This window comes from Ruditapes philippinarum, unplaced genomic scaffold, assembly GCF_026571515.1.
Source record: "Ruditapes philippinarum isolate M1 unplaced genomic scaffold, ASM2657151v2 ctg106_1_1_1_1, whole genome shotgun sequence".
Lineage (NCBI taxonomy): Eukaryota > Metazoa > Mollusca > Bivalvia > Venerida > Veneridae > Ruditapes > Ruditapes philippinarum.
This window is the reverse complement of record NW_026860622.1, coordinates 404,502-426,453: the sequence shown is the minus strand read 5'-3', so window position 1 is coordinate 426,453 and position 21,952 is coordinate 404,502. Positions and strand designations below refer to the sequence as shown.

Below are 21,952 nucleotides of genomic sequence, written 5' to 3'. Positions count from 1 at the left end.
ATGTTAAAAATCAAAAATGGAAACACCCAAGCTTTTATCTGAATTAAATCACGTCATGTACATATCTGTCCGGACACATGGTACTGTAGTGTAGACAATTTAGGTAATTTTGATACCCTCCTTGTCAAGCCTCAGATATAAGTGTCAATTAAATCAGAAATAAACAAACTAGTTTGTTAGTTAGGAAAAGAACCTAGCTGAACTGTGTCAAATTTTTTGATTTCTAGGTTAAAAATAAAGAAATCTGTACGGAAAATTGTTCCAAAAGTGTCCGGTTGATGGTCTCCGACCAGTAGAGGATAACAGAGTGTTTATGTAGAAATATCTTGGAAATTAGTCTGAAAGGTTGTTTGGATGGTTTCTAGGTAATGTGGGTAATCTGGGGTTAAAAACTAGTCACACAACTCAAATTATGGAAAAAAATTGTTCACATTCTAAAGGTATTTTGTTCTCATTCTTAAGGTAATATTTTCATCCCAAATATCCTGAAAATTTGTCAGAAAAGTTGTTTGGTGATTTTTAGCTCAGCTTTGAACATGGGTCATCCCTGGTCAAAATCTAGTTCACACAGATCAAAAATAGAAAAACTTTGTTACCACTCTAGAGGTTACTTTTTAGCCCAAATATCCTGAACATTGGTCTGAAAAAGTTGTTTGAATGACTTCCAGTTCAGGTTTGAATATAGGTCATCTGTGATCAAAAAAAGGTTGCAGCATATAAAAGGCATAATGGAAAAAATGCTGATTAACATTTGCACTATATCAGGTGCAGATATGATTTTTATGATATCAGTTTAAGTTTATGCATTATGTCTGCCTTTCATTCATTACTGACAATTCAGATCCTCAATTATCAGATGAGCGATATAAGGCCATCATGGCCCTCTTGTTTATGCATTAATTTGCTATAACTTTGTAAGTAATGAATGAACTGTCTTCATACTTTAGCAAAATAATTAATTTGACAAGACATAAAAGAAAATTTGATTAATGTCCTTGACCTTTATTGTCAAATTAGTGATTTTTGCAACAATTTGCCACATTTAATATTATCTTTGTTTTTTTATACTTTGGCAATAGAAAGCTTAAAACAAACAGGTGTCCGTGACGTTTGTATGATATTGTTTCCAGCTTTCTGAAGTGAATATTTATTTTAAGTTTTTTCTCCATTCAGCAGCAACATGTTATGGTAAAGAGCAGTGGGGCTCTAACCTTGAAGAATTCCAGCGAAGATTTGATCACTCTCAGACAGATGGACATGGACCTCAGTGGCTGAAGAATCTGTACTTCACATACTTAGTTGAGCTGAGAGCACTTGCAAAAGCAGCTCCATACTTTGAAGAGGTATATGATGGTCAAACTAATTTTTAACCAGGTTTCCAACGAAAACTGGATTATTGTAACGCTGAAATCGGTGGGCGTCAACTTTTGGTTTCCACTCAATAACTTTAGTTTGCTTTGGCCTATTGACACCAAACTTGGTATACTAAGGTAGCTTATTTCAAGAGGCAGCTTTGGATTGCTACCCAGGTGTCAGTGATCAAGTTCAAGGTCCCTGTTACTAAAAATAGAAATTCAGTTTCCGCTCAATAACTTGAGTTTGCTTGGCCTATTGACACTAAACTTGGTGTATAGATAGCTTATATCAAGAGGCAGCTTCGGATTGCTGCTCAAGTGTCTGTGATCAAGGTCAAAGTCACCGTTATTAAAAATAGAAATTCAGTTTCCACTCAATAACTTAAGTTTTCTTTGGCCGATCGACACCAAATTTTGGTGTATGGATAGCTTATATCAAAAGGCAGCTCCCCAGGTGTCTGTGATCAAGGTCACTGTTACTGAAAATAGAAATTCAGTTTCCGATCAGTAACTTGAGTTTTCTATGGCCTATTGACACCAAACTTGGTGTATATATAGCTTATATCAAGAGGCAGCTTGGGATTGTTATCCAGGTGTCAGTGATCAAGGTCAAGACTACTGTAACTGAAAATAGAAATGCAGTTTCCGCTCAATAACTTGAGTTTGCTTCAGCTTATTGACACCAAACTTGGTGTGTAGGTAGCCTTCATCACGAGGCAGCTTTGGATTGCTAGCTAGGTGTCTGTGGTCAAGGTCACTGTTACTTAAATAAGAAATTTAGTTTCTGCTCAATAACTTGAGTTTGCTTTGGCCTATTGAAACCAAACTCGGTGTATGAATTTATATCAAGAGGCAGCTTGGGATTGCTACCCAGGTGTCTGTCATCAAGGTCAAGGTCACTGTTACTAAAAGAGAAATTCAGTTTCTGCTCAATAACTTCAGTTTGCTTTGGCCTATTGACAGCAAACTTAGTGTATGGGTAGGTTATATCATGAGGCAGCTTGGGATTGCTACCAAGGTGTCAGTGGTCAAGGTCACTGTTACTAAAAATAGAAATTTAGTCTCTGCTCAAATACTTGAGTTTGCCTTGGCCTATTGACATCAAACTTGATGTATGGATAGCTTATATCAAGAGGCAGCTTTGGATTGCTTCCCAGGTGTCTGTGATCAAGGTTAATGTATTTAGTTTTCATGTAATAACTTCAGTGCACTTTGACCTCTTGATTGCTGTCACATCAAAACTTGGTTGTTGAAAACCTGGTTATCTTTCCATTGCAGTGCTTTTTGTCTAGCGCGTTCCCTTTGCTGTCTGCAAACTTTAACCTTGTCTTCATACTTTGCAACAACAACTCTTGGGACAAGACCTTCACAAGGCAAGACTAAACTTGACCTTCATTCATAAATGACCTTGACCTTCAAAGTTAAATGTCTAAATTTTCCTTTATTTTAGCTGATTTTTGCTATTTTTGCCTATGATTTGTAATTTTAGTAGTGCCAGCTTACATCACTTTTGGTGTATAATGGTGTGTCACACACAAAACCCTGATGCAGGGATTTTTGTGTTGCCTCTGCAAAGTAGTTGGAACATAAAGGGATCACTTCTCTGCCATCTACCTGTCTGTCTCTTTGTCCTTCTGTCTGTCTGTCCGTCACAAATCTTGTCAGGACTACTCCTCAAAAACTACAAGTGCAATTACATCCAAACTTTACAGGAATGATCAGTACCAAGTGTAGTTGTGCATATGATCGGCTTTTTCTGGTTTGTGCCCCTACTGTAGGGGGCGGGGGGGGCGTGGTTTTTAGAATCTGTCTGTCTGTTCGGTTTTTTTTGTGTCCCATGAAACTCAAAAAGCATTTGACATAGAGTCCTGAAACTTTATAGGAATATTGATCAGCATGTGTAGTTGTACACATTGGTGTGTGAGATTTATTCAGCATTTGTAGAGTTATTGCCTTTGCTTAAGTAAATCCTGTAATTTTCAACTTGTGTCGCACATAGCCCAAAGAATATTTGATCTAGGGTCATGAAACATTACAGGAATGTTGCTAAGCATGTGAAGTTTTACACCTGGAATTTCAATTTTTGATTTATTCTGTTTTGTCAGAGTTATGGCCCTTGACCTTTACAATTTTCAATTTATGTGGCACGTAGCTGAAAAAAATATTTGACCTATAGTCATGAAACTTTACAGGAATGTTGATCAGCATGTGTAGTTGAGCATGTGGGTGTTTGTGTGTAGATTTAATCAGTATTTGTTATTGCCCATGACTTGGTAAAACTTTTCTATTTTCAACGACTGTTGCAGTTAGCCAAAAAAGCATTTGACCTAGGGTCATGAAACTTTATTGAAATGTTGCTCAGCATGTGAAGTTGTACACATGGAGTTTCAATTGTGGCTTTATTATGTTTTATCAAAGTTATGACCCTTTTCTTAGTATAAATTTACAATTTTCTCCAACATTTTTAACAAGACCTATTGAAAGGATGAACTGACCTTAACCTTGAGTTTGTAAATGATCTTGACCATTAAGGTCAAATTATTGAATTTTGTGTTAAATTATCATTCTTTTCCTATTTATATAGGGATTTGATTTAAACTTGGATAAAACAAGACTTGCTATAACAAACATATTGAATAATTTAGATGTGACTTTGACCTTAAATGAACCTTGACTGTTAAGGCCAAATTTATGGAATTCTCTTTTTATACTCCTGTTTAAAAAAAACAGGCGGGCGCAGGCGTCCAAATTTTGTCTGGAGCATATCTCCTACACGCTTGGAAGAATTCAAATGAAACTTCATAGAAATGTTCACCACTATGAGAAGCTGTGTCGCACACATGAACCAGGGCTGCGTTTCATGGAGAGTCCTAAGTTAATCCTAAATCCTAGGAATTATAACAAACTTTAGGAGAAAATGTTTTTGCACTTAAGACCGTTTCAAGTAACTGTCCTATCTTTTGTCTTAAACTTAAGACTTATGACCAATTCGCTCTCCTGAAAAAAGTTACATATACAATGGCACGAGCATAATCCCGGATTGGATTTAGTATGTTATTGATTATAGCAAGTATAAAAAGTAATGTTTTGCCCTCTTATCATGTTGAGTGAAAATATATACCATTTTTCACGAAAAACGATAAAATAACCGTTTTATTTAATTTCATAGTAAAAAAAATGGTTACGAACCCCTTTGCTTGCTACGCACTGCAATTGTACAGCGCGCAGTAATATTATTATTTATTATAGCATAAAATCGGCTATTTTTCCCTCTTTTGCCCATATTATAACGGGACCAAAACCATGTGTTAACATAGTCACGCGCTCTTGTTATAGCCCGGTTTCACCTATGCGCAATACATACAGGGCCCAGTAAACAAACAAACAAAAAATGACGATTTGGCCTGTTTGCCGAAGAGTCATGCGCTCTTGTTATATTGAAATTTATTGATTCGAGGGCCTCAGTCGCATATTCAAGTAACTATGCCGGAAAAACGGCGTATACAGTAGGCATCGGTGCTAATCTTGGTTGTCGCCCTTTCTAAGAAACGGACAGTTGTCAATGTAAACAAATACAGTAGAATCTACCTGTCATTCAGTTTAACACTCCGTTTTACTTACAAAACTAGATAACACAAAATTAATATGAGAAAATGTTTTTTATTTATGTTAATATTGATAAATGCTCTTTATATTTCTTTGAGTGAATAATGCTTAGTGCCTGATTTTTAGCTCACCTGAGCATATGCTCAGGGTGAGCTATTAGGATCACTCTTCGTCCGTCGTCTGTCGTCCGTCGTACGTCGTCCGTTGTCCGTTCACACTTTTCAAACGACATCTCCTCTGAAACCATAAGGCAGATCATAATGAAACTTCACAAGGATGTTCCTTGTGTGAAGCCTTAACAAAGTTGTTCAAAGAATTCCATTCCATGCAGAACTCTGGTTGCCATGGCAACCAAAAGAAAAAACTTTAAACATCTTCTTCTAGATAACACAAAGAGCTAGAGCTTAGATATTTTGCATGAAACATCTTCTAGTGAGTGTCTACCAAGATAGTTCAAATAAAAGCCCTGGGGTCAAAATTGGCCCCGCCCCAGGGGGTCATTGAATTTCACTTTATGCATATAGTAAAAACTTAAAAAAATCTTCTTTTAAAGAACCCAAAGAGCTAGACCTAAGATAGTAAGCATGAAACATCTTCTAATGAGTGTCTACCAAGATTGTTCAAATAAAAGCCCTGGGGTCAAAATTGGCCCCACCCCAGGGGGTCATTGATTTTCCTTTTATGCATATAGTAAAAACTTAAAAAAATCTTCTTCTAAAGAACCCAAAGAGCTAGAGCTTAGATATTTGGCATAAAACATGTTCTAATGGATGTCTACCAAGTTTGTTCAAATAAAAGCCCTGGGGTCAAAATTGGCCCCGCCCCACGGGGTCATTGATTTTCCCTATATGCATATAGTAAAAACTTAAAAAAATCTTCTTTTAAAGAACCCAAAGAGCTAGACCTAAGATATTAAGCATGAAACATCTTCTAATAAGTGTCTACCAAGATTGTTCAAATAAAAGCCCTGGGGTCAAAATTGGCCCCGCCCCAGGGGGTCATTGATTTTCCTTATATGCATATAGTAAAAACTTTAAAAAATCTTCTTTAAAAACCCCAAAGAGCTACAACTAAGATATTTAGCATGAAACATTCTCTAATGGGAGTCTACCAAGTTTGTTCAAATAAGGGCCAATGGGTTAAAATTGGCCCCGCCCCAGGGGTCATTTATTTTCCCTATATGTGTATAGTAAAAACTTTAAAAAAATCTTCTTATAAAAAACCCAAAGAGCTAGACCTAAGATATTAAGCATGACACATCTTCTAATAAGTGTCTACCAAGTTTGTTCAAATAAAAGCCCTGGGGTCAAAATTGGCCCCGCCCCAGGGGGTCATTGATTTTCCCTATATGCATATAGTAAAAACTTTAAAAAATCTTCTTCTAAAAAACCCAAAGAGCTAGAGCTTAGATATTTGGTGTAAAACATGTTCTAATGGATGTCTACCAAGTTTGTTCAAATAAAAGCCCTGGGGTCAAAATTGGCCCCGCCCCAGGGGGTCATTGATTTTCCCTATATGCATATAGTAAAAACTTAAAAAAATCTTCTCTTAAAGAACCCAAAGAGCTAGAGCTAAGATATTAAGCATGAAACATCTTCTTATCAGTGTCTACCAAGTTTGTTCAAATAAAAGCCCTGGGGTCAAAATTGGCCCCGCCCCAAGGGGTCATTGATTTTCCCTATATGCATATAGTAAAAACTTAAAAAAAATTCTTTTAAAGAACCCAAAGAGCTAGAGCTAAGATATTTAGCATAAAACATGTTCTAATGGGTGTCTACAAAATTTGTTCAAATAAAAGCCCTGGGGTCAAAATTGGCCCTGTCCCAGTGGTCATTGATTTTCCCTATATACATAGAGTAAAAAGTTAAAAATCTTCTATTAAAGAACTCAAAGAGCTAGAGCTGAGATATTTAGCATGAAACATGTTCTAATGGATGTCTACCAAGTTTGTTCAAATAAAAGCCCTTGGGTTAAAATTGGCCCTGCCAGGGGGAGGGGGGGGGGGCAAAAGTCATTGTTATTCATTATTTGTGTATAGTAAAAACTTAACATCATGAAATATCTTCTAATGGGTGTCTTCCAAGTTTGTTCAAAATAAAAGCCCTTTGGTTTAAACTGGCCCGGCCCTGGGGGCCTATGTTCAGGTGAGCGACCCCAGGGCCATCATGGCCCTCTTGTTTTATAAACTTGTTTGCTTGAAAAAAAAAAAACGATTCTGATGTCACTGATCTTTTTTCTACCGTCAATATGAAATCATTCTAAGAATTTCTGAGGGTCATGTTTTGTCTTGGGTAGAGGGTAGAGTAATGTAACGTTTTTTTATGCCACCGCAGCATCTGCGATGCGGTGGCATATAGCGATTCACCTGTGTGTGTGTTTGTTTGTGTGTGTGTGTGTTATATAGATTATATAGTGAACTTAAAAAATCTTCTTGTGAAAAACCACTTGTCCAATTTCAACCAAACTTGGCAGGATTGATCCTTGGGTGAAGGGCTTCCAAAGTTGTTCAAAGAATTTCATTCCATGCAGAAATCTGGTTGCCATGGCAACCAAAAGGAATTATAAGAATAAATTTAAAAAATCTTCTTGTAAAGACCCAAAAGGCCTAGAGCTTAGATATTTTGCATAAGGCATTGTCTGGTAGACCTCTACCGAGATTGTTCAAATTATAACCCTGGGGTCAAAATCGGCCCCGCCCCGGGGTCATTGATTTTCACTATATGTACATATAGTAAAACTTAAAATACCTTCTTGTAAAGACCCAAAAGGCCTAGAGCTTAGATATTTTGCATAAGGCATTGTCTGGTAGAGGTCTACCAAGATTAATCAAATTTTAACCCTGGGGTCAAAATCGGCCCGGCCCCGGGGGTCATTGATTTTCACTATATGTACATGTAGTAAAAACTTAAAATAACTTCTTGTAAAGACCCAAAAGGCCTAGAGCTTAGATATTTTGCATAAGGCATTGTCTGATAGACCCTTACCAAGATTGTTCAAATTATAGCCCTGGGGTCAAAATCGGCCCCGCCCCGGGGGTCATTGATTTTCACTATATGTACATATAGTAAAAACTTAAAATACCTTCTTGTAAAGACCCAAAAGGCTGTGAGCTTAGATATTTTGCATAAGGCATTGTCTGGTAGACCTCTACTCAGATTGTTCAAATTATAGCCCTGGGGTCAAAATCGGCCCTGCCCCCGGGGGTCATTGGTTTTCCTTATATGTATATAGTAAAAACTTTATAGTAAAATAATTTCTTCTAGCAAATGCTAGAGGTTAGATATTTTGCATGAAACATTGTGAAGTGAACTTCTAGCAAGATTGTTCAAATTATAGCCCTGGGGTCAAAATTGCCCCTGCCCCCGGGGCCATTGATTTTCAATATGTACATATAGTAAAAAAATAAAAAAATCTTATTGTCTGAAGGTACAAGGCTTAGAGCTTGAATATTTGTTAAATGATATCATCTATAGGTACTCTACCAAAGTTGTTCAAATTTTGCCTCAGATTGTGTCAAAATAAGACCCGCCCCATGGGCCATAGGTTTTCCTTATATGTATATATAGTAAAAACTTAAAAAAACATCTTCTCTAAATTTACAAAGGCTAGAGTTAAGATATTTTGCATGAAAACATTATGTAGTGAACCTGTAGCAAGATTGTACACATTATAGCCCTGGGGTCAAAATTGGCCCCACCCAGGAGTCATTGATTTTCACTATGTACATATAGTAAAAAAAAAAAGAAATATTTTTGTCTGAAGGTACAAGGCATAGAGCTTTGATGTTTGCTCTATAATATATTCTATGGGTTCTCTACTAAAGTTGTTTTAATTATGCCCCTAGTGTTAAAATTGGCCCTGCCCAGGGGCAGTGATTCTCATTATGTTCACATAGTAAAACAGAAAATAAAACAAATCTTTTCTGAATAGGAGAGAGCTACAGCTTAGATATTTGACTTGAAATGTTGTTTGGTGGACCTGTATCAAGATTGTTTTGAATTAAACCCTTGGGTCCAAAATTTTGCCTTGCCCAAGGGGACAGTGACCTACTTTCTTGTCCTTTGATGTACAGCAATGAAATTTTGACCATGTGCACAGTTTTAGTTGTAAAATTGAACTTTGATATCAGGTGAACTAGATTTTGATGATGTGACCTACTTTCTTGTCCTTTGATGTACAGCTATGAAATTTGAACCATGTGTACAGATTAAGATGTTAAGTGAACTTTGATTTCAGCTGACCTAGATTTTGACAAAGTGTCTTACTATGTTGTCCTTTGATGTGGTCATGAAATTTAGGCTGTGTGAAATATGACCTTCAACACCAAATTCACTAGACTCAAGTGCATTGATATATTCCTACTCTGATCTTTTATTGAGTTAACAACAGATTTAACTAATCTGATAATAAGAATTAGATAGGTCAGGGATCTATGCATTATGACAATCTTCAAAATTGTATAGAAACAAAGAAAATCTGTTCCTACACTACTATTTAGTGTTGTATTAATGCGGTGGCATAGCATTTTTCTCAAATGCAATCTTGTTTTTTCTTGAGATAATAAATCTCCAAAGGCCAAGCTTTGTTAAATCAATTAAAATTCAAAATTTCGTTCGGTTCCGAGAATTTTCCAAGTTGTTGGCCCCGGAAAAATGGAACGCATACGTAAAACATAGAATTGGATAAATACCGTCCAAGCACAAGAATTTAATGTAATTGTGTTTTGTATAAACTATACATCACGAATCTGTTTGAAAATTTTATGCTATAATAGCGTCAACGCACGTTTATTTCGTGTTATAAAGTCTGCAGAGTCCCTCGGAACTGTTGGAGCCCTCGCCCTACCGGGCTCGGGCACCAACCGTTCCTCGAGACTCTGCAGACGTTATAACACGGAAAAACGTGCGTTAACCCTATATAGATGCGTCTTGTTTTGCACGCAATATTTGGCGCTACATTGTGACGTCATGTAAACAACTCTTTAAACGTCTGTACAGCGTTAATGACTGAATTAAAGATATTGGTTTTTTCAGATTTATTTTCTTAGTTAGACCATTATCTATCATTCTAGATAGTTTTCAAAACAAAATTCAACAAAAAGTTGTTTGATTTTGGAGTGGTTTTGACTTAGGACAATCTTAAGATACCTTTTAAACACTCCTAGACTTAGGACTGTTTTTGGTCATAAATATAGGAGTCATAAGTTAGGACCTTTTTTAAGACTTTCTTTGAAACGCAAAATTGTCACAATTTTTATCTTAAGACAAACTTAAGACTTAGGACTCTCCATGAAACGCAGCCCTGGTTTCTAGATCAAAAGTCAAGGTCAACCTTAAATGTCATTGAAAAACACTTATCCAGAGCAAAGCTTCTACATGCATAGAGGGATTTCAATATAACTTGGCACAAATGTTCACCATTGTAAGGCAGGGTGTCGCATGCAAAATTAAGGTCCTTGCAGCCAAGGTCAAGATAACACATAGGGGTCAAAGTTCAGATAAAAATATGAAATAGAGGATATTGAATGAGTGTATGTTCAATACTAAATTTATTGCACGAGTTGAATAAAATTATATTATGCGAGCCTCTGGCGAGCATAATATTATTTTATTCAACGAGTGCAATAAATTCAGTAATGAACTTACACGAATTTAATATTCTATTTATCACATACCAAAAATAAAGACCGTTTAAAGTGAAATAAGAGTCATTTTTCATTGACGTGCCTATAGTATAACGCTAACATTTAGCGCGTCTTTACACTATGTTTGTATAATGCTAATGACGTCACGTCAAAATATATGCACGGCCGTGCAATACCATATTTACGGAGTCGCAAAATCGGCACGGGTGTGTGATAAAATATGTATTTGGACGGTAGATATTTTTCTCCAATTATGTCGCACCAAAAATTCAGGTGTGTGTCGCAAAGGTCAAGGTCACATTAAGGGGTCAAAGGTCAGTGCATCCAAAACTTGTCCTTGCCATAATTTTTTTGTGAATGAAGGAATTTTCAAATAACATGAATTTAGTTTTTTTTAGACCCAAATGTTCATCATGAGAATTTGTGTTATGCACTTGAGCCAGGTCACCGGGTCAGAGGTCAAGGTCACCTTAGATGGTGCAATGTCAAGATTTATGCACACCTCACCTTTCATACATCTTTTTAGCTCACCTGTCACAAAGTGACAGGGTGAGCTTTTGTGATCGCTTTTCGTCCGGCGTCCGTCCGTCCGGCGTCCGTAAACTTTTACTTTAAATGACATCTCCTCATAAACCACTAAGCCAATTTCATCCAAACTTCACAGGAATGTTCCTTTGGTGGTCACCTTTAAAAATTGTTCAAAGAATTTAATTCCATGCAGAACTCTGGTTGCCATGGCAACCAAAAGAAAAAACTTTAAATATCTTCTTTTAAATACCCTTAAGAGCTAGAGCTTAGATATTTGGCATGAAGCATCTTCTAGTGAGTATCTACTAGGTTTGTTCAAATAAAAGCCCTAGGGTCAAAATTGGCCCCGCCCCAGGGGGTCATTGATTTTCCCTATATGCATATAGTAAAAACTTAAAAATCTTCTTTTAAAGAACCCAAAGAGCTAGAGCTAAGATATTTAGCATGAAACATGTTCTAATGGGTGTCTACCAAGTTTGTTCAAATAAAAGCCCTGGGGTCAAAATTGGCCCTGCCCCGGGGGGTCATTGATTTTCCCTATATGCATATAGTAAAAACTTAAAAAATCTTCTTTTAAAGAACTCAAAGAGCTATGGCTAAGAGATTGGGCATCAAACATGTTCTAATAGGTGTCTACCAAGTTTGTTCAAATGAAAGCCCTGGGGTCAAAATTGGCCCCGCCCCAGGGGGTCATTGATTTTCCCTATATGCATATAGTAAAAACTTAAAAAATCTTCTTTTAAAGAACCAAAAGAGTTAGAGCTAAGATATTTAGCATGAAACATGTTCTAATAAGTGTCTACCAAGTTTGTTCAAATAAAAGCCCTGGGGTCAAAATTGGCCCCGCCCCGGGGGGTCATTGATTTTCCCTATATGCATATAGTAAAAACTTAAAAAATCTTCTTTTAAAGAACTCAAAGAGCTATGGCTAAGATATTTAGCATCAAACATGTTCTAATAGGTGTCTACCAGGTTTGTTCAAATAAAAGCCCTTGGGTCAAAACTGGCACCGCCCCGGGGGTCATTGATTTTCCTTATATGTGTATAGCAAAAACTTAAAAAATCTTCTTTGAAAAAACCCAAATAGCTAGAGTTAAGATATTAAGTATGAAACATCTTTTAGTGAGTGTCTATAAAGTTTGTTCAAATAAAAGACCTGGGTTCAAAATTAGCCCCGCCCCGGGGGTCATTGATTTTCTTTATATGTGTATAGCAAAAACTTAAAATCTTCTTTGAAAAAACCCAAATAGCTGGAGTTTAGATATTAAGCATGAAACATCTTCTAGTAAGTGTCTACAAAGTTTATTCAAATAAAAGCCCTGGGGTCAAAACTGGCCCGGCTCCAGGGGTGTCATTATTTTTAACTATATGTGTATAGTAAAAACTTAAAAAAAAATCTTCTTTTAAAAAGCCCAATGAGCTAGAGCTTAGATGTTTAGCATGAAGCATCTTCTTATAGGTGTCTACCAAGTTTGTGCAAATAAAAGCCCTTGGGTTAAATTGGCCCTGCAACGTTGGGGGGGGGGGGTGGGGGTTGGGGGGGCCTATATACAGGTGAGCAACCTCAGGGCCATCATGGCCCTCTTGTTCTTTTATCTGAAGCTTATAGGTTTGGGTTTGAATTAAGAAGAGCTTACTCCAAATTCTGCTTGTGGACATGTTTTGTTTGCCAATTTTTCTGTCTATAACAGAGTGAATGGGTAAACCTTATTTGAAAAATTGTTACTGACAAGAATCTAAGCCAGAGGCATTTGTATTTAACAAACACTTTCAGGTTTTGGTTTTATTCCGCACTTACTCTTTAAAAGACAGATGGTGACAGGCACAAACAGGAATCTGAGAAGAACCACCAGTGTTTGGTATTTTAGCTAGCTGGATACATTCCTCATGTGAAATAATTCAGTCACTGGCACAATTGGAGCTCAAAGCAGTGAAGGACAGATGGTTTATAGTTATAAACCTTAATCACTTAGCTACACACACCCCATACAAACTTGTAAAATTATTCACTGTCAAAAAGCATTACAATATAGAAAGGGCAGACATACTTTGCTCATATTGTATTGTCCAGCTTATTGTCTTATTATTATTATTAAGTGATGATATATGCAGTGTATTATATACAGGAAGGGTTCTTTACTGGTGATAGCGAAGAAGATGCGGATGTAAAACACGGTGTTGAAGATTTACTTAAAGTTATCAAGTAAGAATTTTTGAAATTATATTATTCCTTACTTAAGTGTTAATTATTTGCTTTACACGCATTTAGGTATGCATTTATTTTAAATAATTGTGCGTATATTAGCACCCATTTTACAAAATAATTTACTCAAATAAAACACTGCACAATGAAGTTGTATGGCAGTTATACTGGAAATCTGTCTAGGTGTTGCAAAAGTTAAAGTGGGGCAAGGTAACTGTAAAGCAAAGTTGTTAAAGACTTGGCCCTTTTTACATTATCCAAACTTTACAGGAATTGTAAGTACTAAGTCTAGTTATGCATATTGTTGACACTTTCCAGTTAAATTATTTGTGTCACAGTTATGGCCCTTCAGTGATTTTTATGCACCTGAAAGGAGAGCATACAGTTACTGCCTTGTCAGACATAGTATAACCTACTCTGAAAGAGTTATATAAATGATGCCCCTGGAATCAAAAGTGACCTGTTCCAGGTGTCAATTATCTTATATAGACCTGCATAGAAAATATTTTTATGCCACCTGCGATTCACCTGTGTGTGTCTGTTTGTTTGTGTGTGTGTGTTCTAAAGATTATTTAGTGAACTTAAAAAATCTTCTTGTGAAAAACCACTAGTCCAATTTCAACCAAACTTGGCAGGATTGATCCTTGAGTGAAGAATTTCATTCCATGCAGAAATATGGTTGCCATGGCAACCAAAAGGAATTATAAGAATAAATTTAAAAAATCTTCTTGTAAAGACCCAAAAGGCCTAGAGCTTAGATATTTTGCATAAGGCATTGTCTGGTAGACCTCTACCCAGATTGTTCAAATTATAGCCCTGGGGTCCAAATCGGCCCCGCCCCAGGGCTCATTGATTTTCACTATATGTACATATAGTAAAAACTTAAAATACCTTCTTGTACGAAGGTACTAGGCTTAGAGGTTTGATATTTGGTATGTGTTATTATCTATAGGTACTCTACCAAAGTTGTTCAAATTTGCCTCTAGTGTCAAAACTAGCCCCGCCCAGGGGGTCATAGGTTTCCTTACATGTATATAGTAAAAACTTTAAAAATCATCTTTTCTAAATTGACAAAGGCTAGAGATTAGATATTTTGCATGAAACATTGTGTAGTTAATCTCTAGCAAGATTGTATTTTTGGTATATGATATCATATATAGGTACTCTACCAAAGATGTTCAAATTTTGCCTCTAGTGTCAAAACTTTGATATATGATATCATATATAGGTACTCTACCAAAGTTGTTCAAATTTCGCCTCTAGTGTCAAAACTAGCCCTGCCTCGGGGTTCATAGGTTTTCCTTACATGAATATAGTAAAAATTTAAAAAAATCATCTTTTTGATTTTGACAAAGGCTAGAGGTTAGACATTTTGCATTAAACATTGTGTAGTGAACCTCTAGCAAGATTATTCAAATTAATGACCTGGGGTCAAAATTGGCCCCGCCCCTGGGGATCATTGATTTTCAGTCACTATGTCATAAAGTAAAAAAATTAAAAATCTTATTAACCAGGTTTTCCGAAGGAAAAAACTGGTTATTAGATTGAGGTATGTCGGCGGGCGGGCGGGCAACTCCTCCTACATTTCTCAACAGATTTTGACCAAACTTTCACAGAAGCTTTGTCATCAAGTGCCCTGGCGCATATTGTAGGGGTTTTGCGATTAGATAATATTTGACCTAATTATGGCCCTTTGTTTTTTTTCATTATATAGAATATATAGTGAACAATTTCTTCTGTGCGCAACTCCTACATTTCTCAACGGATTTTGACCAAACTTTCACAGAAGCTTTGTCATCAAGTGCCCTGACACATATTGTCAGGGTTTTGCAATTGGTATATATTTGACCTAATTATGGCCCTTTGTTTTTTTTCATTATATAGAATATATAGTGAACAATTTCTTCTGTGCGCAACTCCTCCTACATTTCTCAACGGATTTTGACCAAACTTTCACAGAAGCTTTGTCATCAAGTGCCCTGGCGCATATTGTCAGGGTTTTGCGATTAGATAATATTTGACCTAATTATGGCCCTTTGTTTTTTTTCCTTATATAGAATATATAGTGAACAATTTCTACAGTGCGCAACTTCTCCTACATTTCTCAACGGATTTTGACCAAACTTTCACAGAAGCTTTGTCATCAAGTGCCCTGGCGCATATTGTCAGGGTTTTGTGATTGGATAATATTTGACCTAATTATGGCCCTTTGTTTTTTTTCCTTATACAGAATTGAACAAATTCTCCTGTGCTGAACTCTTCCTACATTTCTCAACGGATTTTGTTCAAACTTTCACAGAAGCTTTGTCATCAAGTGCCCTAGCACATATTGTCGGGGTTTTGTGATTGGATAATTTTTTACCTAATTATGGCCCTTTGTTTTTTTTCCTTATACAGAATATATATAGTGAACACTTCTTCTGTGCGCAATTCCTCCTACATTATTCATGTTTTACATTGCACATAGTTACATTGTTTGTTGCTTGTATTTGTATTTCAAATACAACATATTTATCTACAATGGTGATAATTGAAAACCTGGTTTCATGGCATTGCCATGTTTCTTGTTTTCTGAAGGTACTAATCTGATAATAACAGATAGGTAAGTGATCAATGCATTATGGCAATCTGTATAGAAACAAAATAAATACTATTTAGTGTTGTATTTATGTGGTGGCATGGCATTTTTAGCTCACCTGTCACAAAGTGTTAGGGTGAGCTTTTGTGATCGCTTTTCGTCCAGCGTCCGTCCGTCCGTCAGTCGTCTGTCCGTCTGTCGTCCGTAAACTTTTACTTTAAATGACATCTCCTCATAAACCACTAAGCCAATTTCATCCAAACTTCACATGAATGTTCCTTTGGTGGTCACCTTTGAAAATTGTTCAAAGAATTTAATTCCATGCAGAACTCTGGTTGCCATGGCAACCAAAAGAAAAAACTTTAAATATCTTCTTCTAAAAATTCCAAAGAGCTAGAGCTTAGATATTTGGCATGTAACATCTTCTAGTGAGTGTCTACCAAGTTTGTTCAAATAAAAGCCCTGGGTTCAAAATTGGCCCCTCCCTAGGGGGTCATTGATTTTCCCTATATGCATATAGTAAAACCTTAAAAAATCTTCTTTAAAAGAACCCAAAGAGCTATAGCTAAGATATTTAGCATGAAACATCCTCTAATGGGTGTCTACCAAGTTTGTTCAAATAAAAGCCCTGGGGTCAAAATTAGCCCCGCCCCAGGGGGTCATTGATTTTCCCTATATGCATATAGTAAAAACTTAAAAAATCTTCTTTTAAAGAACCCAAAGAGCAAGAGCTAAGATATTTAGCATGAAACATGTTCTAATGGATGTCTACCAAGTTTGTTCAAATAAAAGCCCTGGGGTCAAAATTGGCCCCGCAGTAGGGGTCATTGATTTTCCTTATATGTGTATAGCAAAAACTTAAAAAACTTCTTGTAAAGAACCCAAAGACCTATAGCTAAGATATTTAGCATAGAACATCCTCTAATGGGTGTCTACCAAGTTTGTTCAAATAAAAGCCCTGGAGTCAAAATTGGCCCCGCCACAGGGGGTCATTGATTTTCCCTATATGCATATAGTAAAAACCTAAAAAATCTTCTTTTAAAAAACCCAAAGAGCTAGAGCTAAGATATTTAGCATGAAACATGTTCTAATGGATGTCTACCAAGTTTGTTCAAATAAGAGCCCAGGGGTCAAAATTGGCCCTGCCCCGGGGGGGGTCATTGATTTTCCTTATATGTGTATAGCAAAAACTTAAAAAATCTTCTTTGAAAAAAACAAACAGCTAGAGTTTAGATACTAAGCTTGAAACATCTTCTCGTGAATGTCTACCAAGTTTGTTATCCCCCGCCGATGGAATCGGGTGGGGGATATAGTTTTGGCGTCCGTCCGTCTGAATTTCGTTTCCGGAGTAGTTCTCTGCAACTAATGGCTGGAATTCAACGAAACTTTATGGGAATGTTGATCAGCATGTGAAGTTGTGCACCTGGGTATTTTCGTCTGGATATTTTTAGTATTTTTAGAGTTATTGCCCTTGACTTAGTAAAACGTCCGAATTTCGTTTCCGGAGTAGTTCTCTGCAACTAATGGCTGGAATTCAACGAAACTTTATGGGAATGTTCATCAGCATGTGAAGTTGTGCACCTGGGTATTTTCTTCTGGATATTTTTAGTATTTTTAGAGTTATTGCCCTTGACTTAGTAAAATTTTGTAATTTTCAACTTGTGTCGCATGTAACTCAAAAAGTATTTGACCTAAAGTCATGAAACTTTACAGGAATGTTGATCAGTATGTGTAGTTGTGTACCTGGGTATTTTCATCTGGATATTTTTAGTATTTTTAGAGTTATTGCCCTTGACTTAGTAAAATTTTGTAATTTTCAACTTGTGTCGCATGTAACTCAAAAAGTGTTTGACCTAGAGTCATGAAACTTTACAGGAATGTTGATCAGTATGTGTAGTTGTGCACCTGGGTATTTTCGTCCGGATATTTTTACTATTTTTAGAGTTATTGCCCTTGACTTAGTAAAATTTTGCAATTTTCAACTTGTGTCACATGTAACTCAAAAAGTAATTGACCTAAAGTCATGATACTTTACAGGAATGTTGATCAGCATGTGTAGTTGTGCACCTGGGTATTTTCGTCTGGATTTATTTAGTATTTTTAGAGTTATTGCCTTTGACTTAGAAAATGTTTGCAATTTTCAACATGTGTCACATGTAACTCAAAAAGGATTTGACATAGAGTCATTTAACCTTATTGGAAAGTTGCTCAGGATATTTAGTTTGTTCCTGGGGTTTCGCTTGTGGATTTATCCAGTATTTGTAGAGTTATTTCCCTTGACTTAGTAAAAACTGTTTCCGCCGATGGAATCGGGAGGGGGATATAGTTTTGGCGTTGTCCGTCCTTCCGTCCGTCCGTCCGAATTTCGTTTCCGGAGTAGTTCTCTGCAACTAATGGCTGGAATTCAACGAAACTTTATGGGAATGTTGATCAGCATGTGAATTTGTGCACCTTGGTATTTTCGTCTGGATATTTTTAGTATTTTTAGAGTTATTGCCCTTGACTTAGTAAAACGTCCGAATTTCGTTTCCGGAGTAGTTCTCTGCAACTAATGGCTGGAATTCAACGAAAACTTTATGGGAATGTTCATCAGCATGTGAAATTGTGCACCTGGGTATTTTCTTCTGGATATTTTTAGTATTTTTAGAGTTATTGCCCTTGACTTAGTAAAATTTTGTAATTTTCAACTTGTGTCGCATGTAACTCAAAAAGTATTTGACCTAGAGTCATGAAACTTGACAGGAATGTTGATCAGTATGTGTAGTTGTGTACCTGGGTATTTTCGTCTGGATATTTTTAGCATTTTTAGAGTTATTGCCCTTGACTTAGTAAAATTTTGTAATTTTCAACTTGTGTCGCATGTAACTCAAAAAGTGTTTGACCTAGAGTCATGAAACTTTACAGGAATGTTGATCAGTATGTGTAGTTGTGCACCTGGGTATTTTCGTCCGGATATTTTTACTTTTTTTAGAGTTATTGCCCTTGACTTAGTAAAATTTTGCAGTTTTCAACTTGTGTCACATGTAACTCAAAAAGTATTTGACCTAAAGTCATGATACTTCACAGGAATGTTGATCAGCATGTGTAGTTGTGCACCTGGGTATTTTCGTCTGGATTTATTTAGTATTTTTAGAGTTATTGCCCTTGACTTAGAAAATGTTTGCAATTTTCAACATGTGTCGCATATAACTCAAAAAGGATTTGACATAGAGTCATTTAACCTTATTGGAAAGTTGCTCAGCATATTTAGTTTGTTCCTGGGGTTTTGCTTGTGGATTTATCCAGTATTTGTAGAGTTATTTCCCTTGACTTAGTAAAAACTGTTTCATTATGTTGTTATTTGATCCTTGAGTGCTTGAGTTAGAATCGACCAACTTTACAGGAATAATGATCAACATCACTAAATTACGAATAATGAAGTCTGGAGATTAAGATGTTTTAACATCTAGGTGAGCTATTGTGATCCCCCACCGTGCGTCGTCAGCAATTTCTTTAAACAACATCTCCTCAGAAACAAATGACTGCACAGCAACCAAACTTTACAGGAATGATCCTAGGGTGGTCCCCTGCCAAAGTTGATCAAATGGTTCCAGTCTGTTGCATAAGTAGGTCACAGGGCCAGAAAAGGAGTTTCAAAAATGCAAAATTAAAAAATCTTGTCTGAAAGTACAAGGCCTAGAGCTTTGATATTTGGTATATGATATAACCTATAGGTCATCTTCCAAAATTGTTCAAATTTTAGCCCTGGGGTCAAAATTGGCCCCACTCCAGGGGGTCATAGATTTTCCTTATATGTATATAGTGAAAACTTTTTCTTGTTTGAAGGTACAAGGCTTCAAGTTCAAAGAATATTACAGTTTATGCCATGATTAATATATAAATAAAGCCTTATGTCTTCAGTTGTTGTGTTAATAATAACCAGTACTCGGCGGGGGATATAAATTCAACGAATTTGCTTGTTGTAATAAAAGCCCTTGGGTCAAAATAGGCCCCGCTCCGGGGGTCATTCATTTTCCTTATATGTGTATAACAAAAACTTAAAAAATCTTCTTTGAAAAAACTCAAATAGCTAGAGTTTAGATTTTAAGCACGAAGCATCTTCTAGTGAGTGTCTACAAAGTTTGTTCAAATAAATTTTAAAGCCCTGGGGTCAAAATTGGCCCCGCCCCAGTGACATTGTCTTTTCCTAATATGTGTATGGCAAAAACTTAAAAATCTTCTTTGAAAAAACCCGAATAGCTAGAGTTTAGATATTAAGCATGAAACATTTTCTAGTTAGTGTCTACAAAGATTGTTCAAATAAAAGCCCTTGGGTCAAAACTGGCCCTGCCCCAGGTGTGTCATTGTTTTTAACTATATGTGTAAAGAAAAAACTTGACCAGCTAGACCTTAGACTTTTAGCATGAAACATCTTATAATGGGTGTCTACCAAGTTTGTTCAAATAAAAGCCCTGGGGTTTAAACTGGGGTTTAAGTCCTTTTATTTTAAACTTTATTTTTGCGAGGCAAGCTGTCCTTTATATATGTGTATCGGATATGCCACATACGCCACATACCAGTCATGTACTGGTTTGGGAGATAAACTCGGCCGAAAATCAGTGTTTTGGGGGCATATTTCATTTATTTGTTTACGTATTCTGATGAATCTTGCACCATAATAAACTTCAGCTCTTCGATTTTCCGGTATCACCGTAAAAGTTATATTTAGAAACATATAACGGGTATTTTGAGAGGCCCTGGAAGAGGTACGTAAAAAGGATGTTTTAAATGCGTGCGAGTAGATAATTCCGGCTCTTTGTTTTTCTTCTTAAATGAGTAAGTTAAACGTAAAATAACATGTTTAGACATTTTATTATTTCTTTCCTGTTCATTTATGATTTTATGTCAAATAAAAAGTATTTGTTACCAAAATTGTTGAGCATTACGTTAGTATAATGAATATCTATGATAACACGATATTTGTATATGCAAACGTGCTATGTAACATAATAAATCATTTTTACGTAAAAAACACAGGCATTATCATTTTATTAACGAATATGTAAGTTAAAGTAAGAATTAGTGATTCAAATTTATTTTTGCTTAGCTTAACAGAGTGAAGAAGAAATTTATTTAGTGGTGATTCAGCCTAGCCTACACATTAACATATAAAAGGAGCATTTAACATCAGTCTTTCAATCCATTCACTTAAAAAGATTACAATTGTGTAATCAGGCCTTTTTTCTGAGTTAGCAAGACAAAAGCGAGTCTGAATTTCATCTACAAAATGTATAGTAAACGTCGTCTGCTTTACCGTAGTCGGTCAATATATAAAAGTACCCCTGTGCGGGCCTCAAAAAACTGAAGCATCTGCTGGCACATGCGCACAACAATGGAATTCCCGTACTTTTTATAGGCATGTTTTTTGTAAACAACAGGGTAAAAAAGTCTGTGTTATTTTTTTAAATATTTTCCAAACCCTTGAAAAAATTTTCTAGATATTCCCAAAAATTCCAGCAATAGTATGAGATGGGGGAAGCTTGAATTAGATAAAAAATTCTGATAACTCAAATTTAAATTAAAAAAAGCTGAGTTTAAAACAACCAAGATTTAAAACCCAAAGGAAATTTTTACAGTTTTATAAAAAAACCAAACAAAATCCATTAATATTTTCTTTTGCATAACCTGGGGGTAGCTATGTCACAACTAAAAAATGAAAAAAATTTAAAAATAAAACAGTTTTAAAAGAAACAATTTTAAATAAATCCCATCAATTAAATGGAAATTTTCCAGATGTAAATAAAAAACAGGGGAAGAAACATTGAGGGTGACCTCTGATTGGACAAAAATTAATCCAAATTTTTTTTTCAAAAGATTTGGGCTTTTTATTTTTTGAAATGCCAGATCAATAAAAATTGTATTCACATACATTTCTATATGAAAGTTTTCAGAATCAAACTGCAATAATGACTATTTTCACCATTTAATCATTAACAGGCCATTATTCATTGGTGCATTTGTTTATTTAATTGCATAAATTGATTGTGAGACTTTGTTAA

The 21,952-nt window shown here is 35.9% G+C and overlaps 1 protein-coding gene across 2 annotated transcripts in view; it reads left to right on the top strand.

The window, feature by feature from the left end:
- LOC132712814 (ero1-like protein) overlaps positions 1-15,852 on the top strand; it is a 44,914-nt gene extending 29,062 nt beyond the window's left edge. Inside the window, exons 3-4 of one of the 2 annotated variants that reach the window (XM_060695251.1) lie at positions 1,177-1,343; positions 13,260-15,852. In XM_060695251.1, the coding sequence (XP_060551234.1) occupies positions 1,177-1,343; positions 13,260-13,340 (248 nt within the window). In that variant the 3' untranslated portion in view covers positions 13,341-15,852. Of the gene's footprint in view, positions 1-1,173; positions 1,344-13,259 lie in introns of both variants that reach the window. The other variant, XM_060695250.1, reaches the window with a different exon arrangement.
- The last annotated feature ends 6,100 nt before the right edge of the window (positions 15,853-21,952 follow it).